Below are 17,735 nucleotides of genomic sequence, written 5' to 3'. Positions count from 1 at the left end.
TATATATATACATCTATCAGGATATCTCTGCCATTTATAACGTCATATATTACACATGAAAACTAGAATATTATGTTCAGCTTTTCATCCCTTTGCACACTGTTGATGACCAAGACAAATATGCATTCTATTTTTTTTCACACGTTACATGATTAAATGGAGTGTCACACTCACCCACTGCGTCCATTGATCCAAGAAGATCTTTCAGAATAATCCAAGAAATTCAAATCCACAAAATACAAAATATAAAATATAAATTTAGTCCAGAATATAAATATTATTCACATATAATTCACATCAGTTATGCACAGCAAAGTTAAACAAAAATGGAGCAGTAGCATTTTGATTATTGAGATGTGTAAGTATTTGGTATTATTGGTACTCATCTACACCCTTATGATTTTTCCCGGTACTGGTTTATGCACTCGCTAGTACAAGAATATAACTAATTTTCTCTCACATAAGCACAGTGCCAGATTAAACCCTGTCGAGGCCAATAGGCAGTCAAAATCTTGGGGTCCCTCTCTATGACTTATGTACTTTAAGTTGTTAATGGGTACATTTCATTAAAATAGTATTTTCTCTAAGCAGTCTTTAGCGTAAAGTTTTCGTTTCTTTGATTACTTTTTCTTCTTCTATCGTTTGGAAACAATTTAAGAAAGCTTGATTGAAAGTTTCTTTTAAGACCAAAAAATATTACTTTGATCCGAAGTCGATGTGCCTGCCCTGCATATTTGGTAATCCGGCACTCCATAGGCACTTGGTGGTAGTTTTGGTATGCAATCGGGTATTATGGGAGGGAAAAGTCAGATCAGCGTACATGTATACACATGTAGTAAATCAAGCAAACAGCCTATATTTCTATGCCTTTAATTTTTGGAAACAAAATCGTTAAACCAAATATGGAGTAGTCTGGTGTGTCTATAATTGTCAAAGCGGAATAGAACATGTTTTGCCATTATACAAGAGACGGTCCAATTGATAACATCAACGTGAAAAACCAATAGTATGTTTGTTGGTGGAAGGACTAATTAATATTTGAGACATATAAATTACAACCTTGGACAAATTTCCTTACCACTACACGGCTTAATATAATGTATGGGTTTATAAAAAAAGTAATGGAATGACATTTCAGATTAATTTATTATAACAGAGATGTACATGCATGCCTTCATCATAGCTGTTAGAGTTCTTGTACTAATTTGTTACGAGTTCCTAGTGGATTAATTGGTCTCCATGAAATGCTAGCGAGTCATCTTCAAACCATACTTGCGGAATAACACTGTTTTCAAATAATGAGTGAGGAACTTCAAGCTTAGGATGATTGTACAAGAAACTAAAATCAGTCTCATGATCCATTTTTGCAACTAATTACAATTAGGGGCAAACACATAATGCTTTGTAATTTAATTTGACCAGAGACGACATCAGTTATTCATAGTATGTCATTTTTCATGCCTGCTTCAAATCTGGGATTACAGATTCCATCCGCTTAATAGACACTGACCGCACACGTCAAGTCACTGCAAAACATTCTTCTGTAGCAGCTCAAAATCACAAGCGTTTTTATAATCTCATATAAATAATCTTGTTATATATATATATATATATATATATATATATATATATATATATATATATATATATATATATATATATATATATATATATATATATATATAAGTTCACAAATAGATGAGCATAATATTTTGAAATAATTTATGGAGATGTCAAGCCGCAGTATGTTTGGAGCGTAAACCATACATATTATATCGGTGTTTTATTTGACAGCATCTTACACATCTGTCAAAGAAGACCAAACGATACTATATTCCTTTCCGAATTCATATCCGGAACATGCTCCTAAATTAAGTAACTCAAGAATCATCTTGGAACAGCTAAGATTTGTGTTTGGTAAAATACCCGAAAAGTCATTATTTGCTATTGTGCAAGAAACAAAAAACAGCGCTAACGTTGCGTACAAATGAATGTTGCAATGATTATGATGATGAAGACGATAAAAATGGTTGATATATCAAACGAATGTAGTAGTTGGTGCAGCAAACAACACGAGAAAGATGTTTTCGTTTTAATATAACGATGACGTCCATACTCATCTGTCTTTTCTATATATATATATATATATATATATATATATATATATATATATATATATATATATATATATATATATATATATATATATATATATATATATATATATATATATATATATATATATATATATATATATATATATATATATATATATATATATATATATATATATATATATATATATATATATATATATATATATATATATATATATATATATATATATTACGGAGCTATGGATGTTATTATCGGCGTGGTTTTGATTATGTAGCTTTTGAATGATTTTAAAATCGGAACGTCGTGGTTTCACGGTGGTCCATTTACGATTTTCAACCGCAATGAAATCAACAAATAAATCGTAAAGATTATCAATACGTTAGACAAATTCACCAATCGTTGATATGAATGATCCTCTTGAAAGATAGAGTTAAAGAGCATATTTCCCCATACCAGCCGTTTTTAAGTTCGAGTTATTTATTAACACCAATGTTCCGCCACGGTCGGTGATAATGTAAAAGTCAGTGACGATCGGTGTTTTAAACAGGCAAAACTATCCACGTTACACCCGGCTGGTGATCATCGAGATCAGGCGTGTAAATATCAGAAATACCAGGACGAATACAGTTTTTGGGAATATGCCATTTCTGTTGCAGGTTACTTAGCCAACACTCTAGACGTTTGCAACACTGAACCCGGGTATCGATGTTAATGCATTCACGTAAAATAACAACTTTCATCCGCCTACCCTATCCCGACATAGTCAACGTGAGCAGATCTATGTGTATAATGTATTTCTTGGCTCAATTCAGTACGTTTTGATAAAATATTTTTCAAGTAGCTTAACCGACACAATAAGTACCAGGGTAAGAAATATAGGGACAGACGAGACGTTGCATGCAAGCCTCTAGCACTCAATAACATCTTGATTGCCATAACTTTTATTAAGGTGTAATCAGTCAAACACCACAGAGTAAGATTATGTCAGAACCTAGCAAATATGCAGTTAAAGTATCTCATCTGTGCGGACTGTCTCAATGTTTCTATGGAAAGCTCAGCTTCAACGATCAATACATAATAAACATACAGCATGCAGCACAAATTGATGAACAAGTCCAATGCGGGTTTTGTTACAATGCTATCAAGCTGAGCCGCCAGTGTTGTGTCGTTGATGTGTTCATTAAATCGCTCGGAGTTGCATGAAAATAGACTCTGCAACAGTTCCATTCCCTCGGCGATATGCTTATAATCAGTAATGATTTAAATGGGTTTTGCTTTGTGAGGGTATTTCCAGCATCGTCTGCACGTAAGCAAACAAAGTCTGGTCCAAATTAATTCGCAAAAGTATGGGTGGCTATCTCGATCTGTATATGCGCACCAATGTAATAGTCTCTGATGTGTTAGAGTCATTTCATGACTCCTATGCAAACGTAGAAGCTCGATCTAGCGTAATCGTACTATTTTACCTCAGCTAATATGGTTTGGAATGCACTACTATAAAAAGTTAAATTGAGTTGAATTTTGTCGACAGATATGGATATGCATATACTTATCCGGCGCTCACTTAGTGACGGAATACCAAAGGCAAGGCATCGAGGTACACTTCAAACAACACAAAGAGTGATCTCTCTGCCCCTAACAGTCACATCTTGCATCTTTACGACAAAAAGCTCAATGAACAAGCAATGATGCATCCATCACCAATTGGTGGTTTATTGTGGACTGATCCCGCTGATGTTGACAAAACTCACATACACGATTACAACAGCAACTACGATCACGGATATTTCAATGAATTTGATTTAAAATACCATAAAGAACATCGCCACGCTCATTAATCACCAGCTAAAGCTATAAGCAAAGTTAGTGTCTGGTGATTGGTTGCCACCTGATCAATGAGCAATTATTGATAAATCACGACGTATATTTCCAAGGTTGTTTCATTTGTCAGGACGACAATGCGGTGAAAGAACGAAATCTACTGTTGTACCTGCGAATATGAATATAAATATAATTCAGTGATTCTTTAGGAAAAGGGCTATGATGGCGGCGTATGCAAAGATTAATGCGGATTTACCCACAGCCCCCACCAACAGCACTGACAAAGATTTCTTCAAACTCTCGACAAATTTCGTATTTGGCAAACCGATGGAGAATTTACGAAAACGGATTCGAGTCGACCTTGTTTGTGACAGTGAACAAGATAAGCTATGAAAACGTATTGCTAATATGTCCTTTAAATCCTGAAAGATAATTGATTGTGGACTTATATCCGTTCATAGTCAGCAGCAAAACTCAAGTGGGCAAAACTACTCTCTCTCTCTCTTGGTTCAGCAGCAAATGACTTGTCAATGCTGTTCATGAATGAGTTTTATTACGACAAGGTGAAACCATTTTACCAATATCGTATCAACATGCATATTACCAGCATCAACTGCTGTTGACGCATATAACCACCGTTGATGTGTATTTGGAAATCGCATCATGCACGGTTGGGAGCCAGTTTGACAGCAGCAATTGTCTGAAAAACATGTGTTGCTTAGTTTTCCTAATATAGAGTTTGTTGGCAAAGTCAAATGCGAATGCTAGAGGCAACTAATCGAAGAATATGTTTGACGTTGACCTAAAATGGATTAAGTTGTAGTTAGACAGCAAAGCGGTTTCACTGGTGGTTCTAAAGGCCTTGGCAAGAGGATTAAAATGGCGAAAAGACATCCCATCGTTATTTTTCAGCAGGATCTAAAGTATGATATGTATGTGGAATGTCTTCGAAAATGATGTAAATGCACACAGGCAGCTAAAATCATCTAGTCTCGGAAACTAGCATGAGTGTATGTCTATGTAACTAGGTGAGTTAGTCCCCGATTAACAGTACACAATGAATATTTCCCGATGGAATTACGACATATTTGTTTGGTCATTATGCGTCTGCATATCAACTTGTGATTCATTGATGCACTCGTGCATTGATACATTAACGTAAGAAAATGTTTCATGGTGGTAATACATCATCGGCTGGAAGGGCTTTCAATTTATCTTGCACAAATGCTCTGCTTGGTTTTGGTCTAACAGAAGAAGACCTTACAATTGTCCTGGTACATAGTTAATACCGAACAAAACTATTTACTATTATATATAACCGTGGTGCTTATAAAATCATATTTTGATTAATAATTGCTCTGTACAATTGCAGATAAATCGGATTACATTTGTAGTTGTATTATTCAATGATGTCATGATTAATGGAAGTCGTACTACCGATTTACCATTAGGTCAAAAAATAATACTTGCCAAACGGATTTCCGAATAGCCGCTCTTCAAGGGTGAGATAAAATAATTCCACCATAGCATGGTTACTATGTATTTTGCATGGCAAACAAGAACGCTCACATGATGCTTTCTTAATAACGCAGTAGCATATCCGATACATTCTTTCCCTTATCGTCACATAATTATCGTCGCCATGTAAGATGTACGCGGCATAGATACGTTCGAGTGCATCAGCGACACTCACATAATCTTTGTATCGTCTTGAAAAAGAATGATTAGTTAACGCACACCTGTATGTGTGTAGACGACAGTTGTCGCTTGCATCCTAGTCGTTCATGTACAAGATGATGTGGAAGAAATAAGAGATCACTACGATGAGCATCCGGTATCTGGACATAGGTCAGTTTTGTTTTGGCACTGATAGGTAAATTTGCTACGTGACATGTTTGACCAACCTATAGGTGACCTTTGCCGCGCTTGCAAAGTTTACAGCGAATGGTTCACCTCTCAATTAACTCAGGACTGTAATACATTTTGGATATAATCCACTCATTAACAATTATAGTAACGTGGTTTACCTTCAATGGTAGAGTTAAACAGGTTATGTACCTTATCTTGTTTTTCTACAGGAAGGTTTTAGGGTGCCAGCGAAACTGCGGTGAAGGAAATATAAGTTGGATGAAAGAAGGAAGTGTAAGAAGATAAGGACAAGATTTCGGATGCAGATAAGTATTAATACCAGCAACAACAATAAAACGGTGCCTCTCTTAGAAACAGATTGTGGACTTTCGAATGGTGAGTTATTATTTTAAATGATAGGCGAAATACTATGTAAATTTTACTTAGCAGAGACTGAGAACTTGGTATTGAATATATTTATTAAATATACTCTTTATATTTTGAAGAGTCTTGAGGAGGTATTTGTGTTTACAGTGTCAACTTAATCAGAATTGCGGCTCGAAAGTTTTTAACACACACATTCCTGCCTATTATCCAAAATGCTGTAGCAGGTTCATGACAGTATGCTTGTATTATATGCAGTAATTGCATTATTCAATGGCATCACCGAATGGAAATTCATTGTCCTCGAGTTCTCTGCACTTACAAATACACCAAATTACAGCGACATATTTCCACACTCATTTCACGCAATAATGATTAGTCCTGCTTGATCAGAAAAAACCCATTAAATATCATTTTACAATTACTGAAACGAGATTGTGCCCTCAGCTGATGACCAAGCCTATTAAAGTGTACTCAAGGATTTAAAGAAAGGAAATTATCAGGATGCCAAACTTGCCAGGTGAGTATAAGTCACAGTTGCAAACACCTCCTTACTTTAAGGAATCAATGCCTGAGATAATCTTCACAAGTCCTGTGCATATCGTTCTTTTCTGTCCGGACAACTTGAATAAGAACATGGCAAAATTACCATCAGAGACACGTGATGAATACATGGAGAATAAATGGACCAATATAGTGCTAAGGGAATTTACTAAAAAGGAGCATTGCGTTGGTGAGCGGTGGAATCATTTTGTAAAAAGGTTAAAAGTATTTAAAGAAGGACAAAGTTAGGAAGGTGAAAATGTATGGAGGAAATATATGATGCCTTAACGAGTATAAACAAGAATTGAGAAGATAACATGCATATGAGAAACAACAACAAGGTGTATTTCAAAATGAACGACACCGTGCATATGAGGAACAACCACAAAGATGGCAAGAATGTATAGAACCTTTAAGAGAACAGTTAACAGCAACAGTTTGCAACAAAAAACACACTCTAAACATCCGTACGATCCTACCCAAAACTCAAAGAATTTAATAGGGCAACAAACAACAGAAGGAAGAGGTGTTTGTAGATTGTGTGACCTCAACGACATTGTGGACCAAATGGAACCAAACGTGGGATCAGTTCGCGCTGTCAGCAATGCAACAGGCTGAGGCCACATTATGAGACATTAATGAGGCCTCATCGATTTCGCAAGGATCGTTCACTTAGAACAGCATGGACCAAAATAGCATGATACTTACTGAAGACGTTGATGACGTATATTACGATACCGGTGATAATTATGAAGTGACTTTACCCGCAATCTATGCAGCGATGAAACGTGTTGTTGTAGAAGACCTCAAACGTTTCCTCAATGATTACAATCTCATTACTACAGCTATAATTTATTGTGACTTTATCCACAGCTGGTGTTGCTGGTGAATCAGGTACAATCGAAATTGCATTCATCACATCCGTTTGGTGGTCATCGTGCGAAAATAAAATTGTGTTTTCATCAAAGACACCAACTTAAATGCTATCGTAATCCATCCATGCAACGAAGAAATTCGTTGACGAATTAAATTTTTTATCGAAAAGGAGCCTACAACTTAGATAAGAGAACATGACCCCACGCTAATTTCAGTCATTTCAATCAATTCAGAACGATCTGCGGCTGATATTAAATGGTCGTCAATAAGATCCGTTTTAGGTTGGCCTGACTCCATTTTAGATGATAAACTAATTATAAACATGGGCTATCATATCACGCCTGACATTTTCAGGATTACATCAACAATTCAAATCATTTAATACCTGTATCAATGATGCTATAAGGAGCAGTTATGAACTCGGATCTGAAAAGACAGACATAGCATACTATTTGTGTTTCCACAAACTCTGCAACTAGTTCTTTTAATATCAATTACTCCTGAGTTGCATGTGTAAATTCCATGTCAGAACAATCGTTTCTCGCATATTCGTTTTACACTCGTTGATCAAGACGGCACATTGTTCATCTTCGTAGTAAAATATTGACCACGGAACAATATTGATCTGCATGCGATTTAATTTAATGATAATCTTAAGATCACGTATAATATCAGTGTGCGCGTTATTAACGTGTGAAAGCCCATTTTCCAGATATATTGCAACACTAGCCTTAGTGATGTTTATCGTGCATTGATTCCATGGGTATCAAACGTGCTCTCGGATTTGTCATTGCGCGCTGCGCCAATTGCTAAACAAATTACAATGCGAGTCGTTGATAGTTCAAAACATGTGATCGCGGATCGGTTGAAAAATCTGGGATAGCGAGCGGTTTAATTAATTTGAAATCTACTACAGAGATTAGTGACTAATGCGTCATCAAAAACGGCTGAACCTAATTCGATTACATTGCCATCTACATAAAAAATACCGGTTGAGGCTGGTAAACCTACTGACGAAGCCTCTCAAAAATAAATAACAATAGGGAGCAGAATTGAGTGGCAAGCACCTAGGTATTTGACAAAATCGAAAATATATAAACAATGCCTCAATTCAACTATTGTTTTGATACCGCATTGGACATGTATGTGCCGGTGTTGATGGATCAAAAGCCAACTTTTTCAGCAGTATTCATACCAGCTACGTTTCCTAATCAATTAAAAGTATAATTAAAAGTCCATGAGACATCTAGTTTTTTTCTATCATTGGAAAACCTATTCATCACAACATTGCTGGTGATGATTGTTACCATATTTGGATTTTTTTAGAATGGCAGTTTGGTTATGTTCAACAGTGCGCGTTATTCAAATGATGAAAAAATAGTCGAATCAGTTCTTGATAACCATGACATTTCAGGAAGAATATTGGACTCGCGAGATACAGCAATGATTATGCGATATAAGCTAATTCATCTATGATCATCATCATGATAATGTAGTATTTAATTAGGCGACCTCGACAACGTAATAATGACCCGGGTACCAAATGCTGTAGTTACATTTACATCATATCACAAATTGTTGACCCATGAAGGAGAAATAATAAACAACAAATGTTCAAATTTTTAAAACTGTTTTATTGGTTTTGATAAACATAGATCTTCTATCAGGGTCAAGTATGCTAGATTTGCATGCATGTATTGTTTGCCCACAGCCTTAGCAACCTCAATTTAAGTTTTCATAGGCGTAACATACATATCAGTCTCTGATTCCCACGTCCCCGTGTTCACTGAGTGCAGGAAGCTTCTTCGCTATAGAGCCTTTGTATTAGAGAGCATTATATTACATTTCCGCGTTAGACATTTGTAATTTACCAGATTGATCTTGAAAAATCACAAGATCGCATAAGTATAGGTTGGTAATAACAGCACTACTGTTAAACACTGTCACTTTGCTGTAAAACCTGTTTGGATGCGCAATACCATATCTAATTGAGTAACGTCCGGTAATGGTATTAAACAGTTCGCACAATATTAAACATACTCTAATTCTAGATCATAACCTATTAACCAATGAAGAATAAAACTGATAATTATTTTAATATCAAATGGTCGAATTTTTTGTTACTTTAAATGCATTTGATATAACTAAATCACATATCTTAACGACACTCTAGTCCCGATCGTATGTATCTATCATATTCGGTTAATACAGATGGAGGGGTAAAGTAACAGCATCTGTAAATAATCAGCCTGATGCATGATTAATAATATGGACGAACCATGACTAAGTTTTTTCAAATATTTCATATTTACGAAAGTAATGTCATTCGTAGCTAAATATAAAATTCATTTCTGCTTAAGATTAATTTTACCACTCCATACAAATAATGGATTCTGACCGCGATAATAATGTTGCTCCCTTGAATAAGGGAGTGTTAAGCCAATTGACAGCGGATGCTGACAGTGATGGTGATCTTGTTCCATCTGTCGACGAATATCTGAGTCATGGTTGTGTTATTAAATCCTCGTATGCACTGAAATATAACCGATTCAGATATAAACTAATAGATGGGACGAACCTAAAGAGCGAATACCAAGCAGAGGTCAGTTTGGTATTCTAACATTATCACGCTCAAATCCACCATTGTCTGGCGCACTCATGGATTGTCTCTACAAAGACGAAACGGAATTCACTGCATTATCCACCATGGATACCTTCTCCAACGAATATGTAAAACCAATTTTAGCTCATTTCATGAAGTCAACGCTTATCGTGTATCTAGGCAAATAGTTGCTCAACAAAGTTTCAAAGGCGCATCAATGCGTGTATTCAAAGCGGTACATGGAGCGCGCAGTGGGCAGACAGTTACGCAAATGAAATTTGAAAAATTAGGAGTATCTGAAGTTTCTCTACGATTACACTTTTATCACGAGCCATTCAAAGGCATTTTACTGGAACATTTTACAAGCAACCAAATCGTACGTGTATATCGCAAGTTGGTGTCGTTCATGGGCCTTGCCAAAGCGTTGACATCGTTTTTCCAAGAAGACTTCATTCATTTGTACCCGATTTATTACTTTTTGCTAGAACACCTAGACCTAAACAATCTATGATCAATATGCACTTCATGCATGTGCAACTGAGGTGACCAGTGGTTGTATTGCCTACTCATGCTCCTATGCAGATGTATAAATGTACGTCTATCTGTTAATATACTGTTGTTGGAGGGCGGAAGTAGTCGAAGTGGGGTATTAATTGTGATATGGAAGTTCCGTATTTATTTATGTTGTAACTAAAAAAGCATGAATACAAATGGGGTTTTATCATTAATTTGTGGTTGGCCTTGGCCCAAAGCAGCTTGCAACACTACAAGTGCAATATGTACGAGTGCGAGATCGCATTAATGACATCACAGTTGTCCAGGCCGCTATGAAACTAATACAAAAAAGGTAGAATCATTACATTTCTTTAGTCAGTTGCAGCGTTATTGGTGACTGAGGCTTCTGTGGTTCCAAACTTGGCTGCATTAGTAGCAATTGGAAATGCAGCCGGGATGACTTTATGAAGGCGTTAGTAAAGCATCGGCGACTTTTCTGGAGGCCTCATAGGGTCTCAAACATACGAAAAGCTCATCGAATACCCTGGACGATTCTATATATAGCCTCAAGCAGAGGTCTTAAATTACCCGGTACAACTTTCAATAAACCAAATGTCAATTAACTAATCTCGATTTAGTAGCTATGAAATAGTGAATCAAGCATATATCCCGAATGGTTTCGGAGCCACAGACTCTCAGGCGATGGTCCCCCGCAAGTGGGAAACCAGGATTATTAACCTGGATTCATTAACCGCACCTGTCGTTCTTTGGGTCGCATATGTTGAAACGCCTTGAGAAATTTTGTATTTTTGCTCGTTTGTGGTTGCTCCACCACTTGAAGTTGATTATTTACTCCGAGGTGGTGGAGGGCGACAATTGATTTATTCGACTCTGTCGTTGTAAACTCGGCGGAAAGGCCAATATGTTGAAGTCTTTCTTGTTCATGCACTGCGTACACTTGTGCATTCGCAAACGCTGTGTGCTTGTTAGGTTTACCTCGTCACTTAGAAAATACAACTGAGAGTACATCAAATGACTATTACTAATATTTAGTACATCTGTGTACATTTTAGATGCTTATTCGCGCTTGTTGAGTTATGGTCGGCTGCATAGTAATTTTGACATTCTGTACAGAATATTTCCAGATAAAAGAGTATGTTTAAAAAGAGGCAGCTGCACGTGTAATAACGCAACCCTAGCTAATATGGCCATTTCGAATTACTTACCAATGCCACATGAATAAATAAATGTATTTGAGACATTGCGCTCAACCACATGGGATTTCAAATTGTTGTAGTCCTTCTGGACAACTTGAATGGCGATGTTTTCCATGTGTTTTGAAGTCAACTTTGATCATAAAACATATTTAGAGATTTTCATCCGTGTGCAAGAATACTGTATGCATTGCACAATATGCATTTATAACATTAAGCTCATATGTAAGTGTCACTCTCAAAAGAACTGTACTATAATGTAACAGATCGTGTGATAAAAATAGACTCTCATCTACTATTATATGCTGGTTTAGAGCCATGTTCCCAATAAAGTCCTGTTGTATATTGTACATTTAAATCCTCTCTTTATCAATGATTGAAGGCGAACAGCAATGTTCAATCATGAGAAGTAATAATTTTCCAAATGTCATTCTTACGGAGTGTTTTTTTTAATAATCATATTCGATCCGACTAATCGTTTTTGAACAGATGTAAGTAGAAAGCTTTATAAAATCAGACAAAAATATTTGCTTAAGCTAACCATTTTTCTCCGATAAATTCCTGATTTCCTTGAAATTTGTCAATCAATTAATTAAATAAATACCATCAATGGTCTGGCGCACGTTAAAAAGTTATGAATACTAGGCATGTGTACGGTTTGCAGTGATATTAAATGTGAAATGATCAAGTAGTTGTAGATGTACATACCTCCTTTTTAAATGAAGTTGTATGCATTACCAATAAATGGGTACTTTTTACGAACTCTGTGTTTCATTTGCACTTATAATACATGCATAATTCCTTTCTTTTGGTTCAGTAGCATTAAATTCACTTATTTCAGCAATTGTTTTACTATTTTTCGTTAAATTCTCAGATATTCATTATGATTTGTCTTCATCGCTTCTATTCTTCACCTAATTTTGTGAACATATGATATTTTAAGTACATGTGAAAATTTATAGTACCTGGGCTCCAGTTTCAGGCTTGCTCAATATGAATATGTGAGAAAGCTTGCCAGTAGCTTTCCGTAGGTCGGTGATTTTTCCGAGGTTTTCCCGGCTCTTTCCCCATTAGTTATATAGGACGTCATATATAGCCTATCGTGTACTGAAAAATGCCTTTAAACCCCACAATAACAACAACAAAGCAAAATTACGGATTATGTGTTCGCAAATTTGGTTTAGTGCTTCGTTCGATTTGATAACAGAATATTCAGATGCATCTCTAATGAGACGATGATATCATAGCATTCTTGGTTGTTTTTTTGTATGTCTCAACAAGATCAATGCCATGTTTTGAAAAGGCTGGAAAAATACCTCTCAGTTCAAACAATATGATCTTGGATTATCATGTCGTGGAACACTACTTGCAGCTTGAATATTATGTTTAACATGTTTGTTTTGTTTAGTTTGTGTTGTGCCTTCGTAGTTCTATGTTGCACGATTGTCTCTGATAGGCAGAGACAGCACGACTGATAAGCCATATGGATAAGTAAAGATCATCACGCCTCCTTGTTTTTTTAAACGATTGTGTATTTTTACCTGTCCAATGTACAATTTGGATCATCACGCCTCCTTGTTTTTTTAACGATTGTGTATTTTTAATTGTCCAATGTACAATTTGAATGAAATTCAAAACAAGTTAAAATGTATCCAGTTGATTGTATGTACTAAGGTTGTATTAATGATGTCAGTACAAACTTTATAGTAACTGGTCTTAGTATGTGATACTGAAATGGAGGCTGAATTCATATTAAATGCATGATCAGCCAAATACGATAAATTGAGTGTTTAGTAAAATATTGTAACACAATGCAAATGAATAGAAAGATCTTACTCTTTGTTATTTTCATCGTCCGACGGCATATAATATATACATTTTCTCATGTTGATGTTTTCTTTGATCCATTTCCACCAGGCTTCATTCTTTAAAGAGAACACAATTCAAATTAGTCAATGAAAAATGAATAATAAATGTTTCATGATGGCACATACGTTTATGACATATAAAATTACGTATTTGAAAATGAAAATAGAATGGCATACTAATACTTCCTGACAAGCAGCAACATATCTGTGATTCATAACAAATTTGGATTGTGAAAATAATTCCGAATGAAAGCATCTAGTTACTGAAACCATAACACTGCCAATGAGGCACGCAAATCCTTAATCTTTATCTTATCTTACCCTATTTGTATCTACTGAAAACAATTTCGCATCTTGGTAAAACGTTTGGTAAGTTTGTCGGAAATGTTTGCAAATTTCAAGAAGAGGAAAATTTTGCGTAAAACACTCCTTCATGAAAGCATGAAAATGCATTCAATAACTTCTCATGCAAAAGACAAGCGTAAAGAGAAACATTTTCAGAGAAGATTAGCTAGGCTTATGCAGTAATATGGGATGTAATCCCAACGTTCGTTTTAAATTCATTGTGATTCCACTATACAAAAACGGGAGGCCATCACGGTGTACATTTGAGTTAAATGCAAAAACAAAAAGTGAAGCATTTTATAAACATATGATATAATAATAGTGTGTGTATTAGTATGTTGACTCATCACAAAACTCTTTTGTTAGTCATTCTACTACATTTTGACGTCTGATTTATGTACAAATGCAATAGCAGTTAGCATTAAATCTGGATAGGTTTATGTTGAAACAGTTTTAACGCTATTTTCTGCATATATTATAAAAACTGTTTCGTAAAGATTTTTTAGCTTTCGTATCTTCATCTATACGCGATCGCATATCAGAATTATTTTCTTTATACTGCAAGGCCACTAGGCAAGGATTCTCTGTGTTCATGTGGATCAAAAAATGTCAGAAAATTATGTAAATGTTGTCCCACCAATAGTAAAAGAAACGAGATTTGATGGCAGAATGCCATCGGTTGTATACGTAAAAGGTATCGAAACAATTACATCCTCGGTCAAATTTATTCACACACTTTTAAGCAATATTCAGAACAGGTTATTGAGTGGATTTGGATATTTTACTATCTACAGCTTATCTACAGCCATATTTGATTTTTTGACTGGCATAATAAAAAAAAACTTTAAAACCATTCATGCAAGAATATTTTTTGTTAAATTAGATTATATTTATCTGTTTTTGATTAAAAAATCATTTAAAATAATCTCCATTAAAGTAAGTTAATACTGTTCAGATAAATTATTGCCATACAGCAAATTGACAAACCGGATAGAGTAATGCCACAACATATTTCATCAATACTTAATTTAGTAGCGAAAATAAAATTTGTAAGAAAGCTAAACACATTTACAAACAACGCTCTAGGATGAATATAATGTTTAAACTATACCAGACGCTTAAAAATAGTATTCTTATGTACATTGTAAAGAAAATAACCGTATTAGTGTTGCTTATGCTTATAGCGATTGTATGCACTGTACTATTTTTCTTTTCTGAAAACAACACACAATTTGCCTATCTGTAAGACCTTCCTGATACGAAACCTAAAATGATATTTGAAGCTTTTAAGTTTCAGCTCCGAAATAAAACACGATTTAACTTTTTTTCCAGTATAAATACAACAATCATAGGATCGTCGTCTTTACTCTATTCCAGTCAGAAATTGTTGTTACCTTAAGTCATCATGCACCAAAACCGGTAAAAGGAAATGTAACTGGAATTCAATGTTTGGTTTAACGTTTAATTTAGTAAAAATATATATTGAGCCATATTTTAGTTGAACTGCACTCTAATGACTACAAATCTGATCACAATGCAACAAATTAGTATTAGATCCTTTAATGCTTTAATATCAATAAATCCATACAGCTTAATCTTTGCAGTATTTTTTTTAAAACCTAGATTTCAAGCCTCTTTTATATTCTAATTATATTAATATATTTTAAGTACACAGAATATTCCAGATTGTATTTATTAATATGCCTACAACAGAAGCAGCCGCTTTTTGTGATTGAAGCTTGTACTTCGTGCTCCTGCTCGTGATCATCTTCGATATCCCGCCTGTATTATATTCTCTGGAGCTTAGCACTGATCCCATGGTCCTGAGGTATGATCTCTTCCCTTTCCTGTATGGTTATCTTGGACAAAATAAAAACCAGAGGTGATAGATAGTGATTAGGTCTTGACAAAAAGTGACTATAGGTAAATAATATTGATATCAAACATGAAATAGGACGTTTTGATGTAAGCGAAATATTAACATTCAAACTCAGACACACTCGATGAATTTTCGTGCAGTCAGATATAATACATGTATTCAATTCAATTTGAAGATTTGGGAGATTCGTGAAAAACTATCAAATGTAATATTTAAGGATTTAATTATTAGTATTGAATTTTTATATAATATTCCAATTCAGATCTTTAATATACAGCTCGTTTCATATTTGCTTCCTTTCTTGTACATCATCATCGTGGCAAGAGGATTCTAATATATCATGCATCCATCAAATCACATCTACCCCTTAATCCACCGCTGCCTGTCTTTTAATCACTTGGTAAGCCTAACATTTTGTCATTTGTAGGTTACATGTGCAAATGTAATGAATGTATTAGCCCTGAACGTTCTGATTAAAAATCAGGTCTTTCTATAAAATGTTTCTGCTATCTATCCATTTAAGTATTTCTCTGAATTTATTTCGTACAGTAATATCAGATGAAATAGCCATATGTTTTAAAGCAAGAGCAATTTAGTACTGAGCTTTGCCTCTGGCAGCTAATTCTTAAAAACAGTACTGTTTTAATTGAAAAGAGTGGTTTTCACGAATCCTTCCAAACCCACATGAATGTGTTATTTTTGTTTTCAAATTAGTATTATAATTGATATGGATAGCTGTTATGGTATGTACATCGTTAAACAGTATTTGCTAAACTGCCAGAAATAGTACGTTCAAATCACGTGTTTCTAGGTGGATAATAAAAAGCTTAAAAAAACTGAAACTATTTCCGGTAGCCCAAATGTCTTATTCTATCTTCAGACTAGTGTTTCTTCACATGTAGTTCAATCACACAGAGATAAATATAGTTGGCATCAGATTTTGTAGAGTAGTATTCCAACAAAAATGACATTTATTGAAAAACTAGAAAAATTATAATTTAATGTAGCAACAAAATGTAATAGATGTTATTCAACAAATACATGATTGCGTAAAATTACTCCACTATAAATAGATTGTGTACGTAATGTCAAGTCTCAGTTAATTACACCTAGAATCCACGCTGAAAGCAAATTAGCCGACACATGTGTAATATCTGATTGATGACATACGAAACAAAACGTTTAATATCATGAAGCTTATTATAATATAGATTAGATTGTTTTAAATTCTTACTATGGAGTGTTGAATACAAGTCTGCTGGTAAATGCATACATTGGCGTGCCTGCAGCCACCAACCACTATACCCAATACACCCTGAGCAAAAAAATGCACTAAAAACAGTATGATACAAGGCCGTTCATTAACACATTCATTGGTAGCAGGCAATCTTTAATTTGTAGTCAATTAATAAACACTAGTCAGCGAAAACGTATGAAACATCAGTGAATGTTAAATGCTTATTTCGTCGCAGCTGGCATAAACTGGTTGATGACCTGTGGTAAACCTCGGAGGTGTCGGTTGGTGGCTGTTCTCCGTCGAGGTGTTTGGCATTTGGTAACCCCTTAATATAGACAGTTAACCTTCTGGATTTAGAGTGGAAAGTAAGTTAGGTTATTAGACCAACAGACACTCCGTGGAACTAGCTGAAAACAGACGTTATATTAGTCACCTTGGCGGAGAAAACAACGTATGCAATACTTTGATAAAACATTGTTAAATTGTGACAGAAATACTCATTGGT

The 17,735-nt window shown here is 35.0% G+C and overlaps 1 protein-coding gene across 1 annotated transcript in view; it reads right to left on the bottom strand.

Annotated features, from left to right (window-relative positions):
• The window catches only part of LOC149771142 (transient receptor potential cation channel subfamily M member-like 2), a 47,325-nt gene extending 31,365 nt beyond the window's left edge, over positions 1-15,960 (bottom strand). The window contains exons 1-2 of the mRNA XM_089948817.1: positions 15,823-15,960; positions 13,738-13,826 (exon numbers count right to left, since the gene is read on the bottom strand). Of these exons, the coding sequence (XP_089804943.1) occupies positions 13,738-13,826; positions 15,823-15,933 (200 nt within the window). The 5' untranslated portion in view covers positions 15,934-15,960. The remainder of the gene's footprint in view (positions 1-13,737; positions 13,827-15,822) is intronic.
• Between the last annotated feature and the right edge of the window lie 1,775 nt (positions 15,961-17,735).

This window comes from Sinohyriopsis cumingii, unplaced genomic scaffold, assembly GCF_028554795.1.
Source record: "Sinohyriopsis cumingii isolate HCF-2022 unplaced genomic scaffold, ASM2855479v2 utg002106l, whole genome shotgun sequence".
NCBI classification, from domain to species: domain Eukaryota; kingdom Metazoa; phylum Mollusca; class Bivalvia; order Unionida; family Unionidae; genus Sinohyriopsis; species Sinohyriopsis cumingii.
The sequence above is the reverse complement of the archived record's forward strand: the minus strand, read 5'-3'. Positions and strand labels throughout refer to the sequence as shown.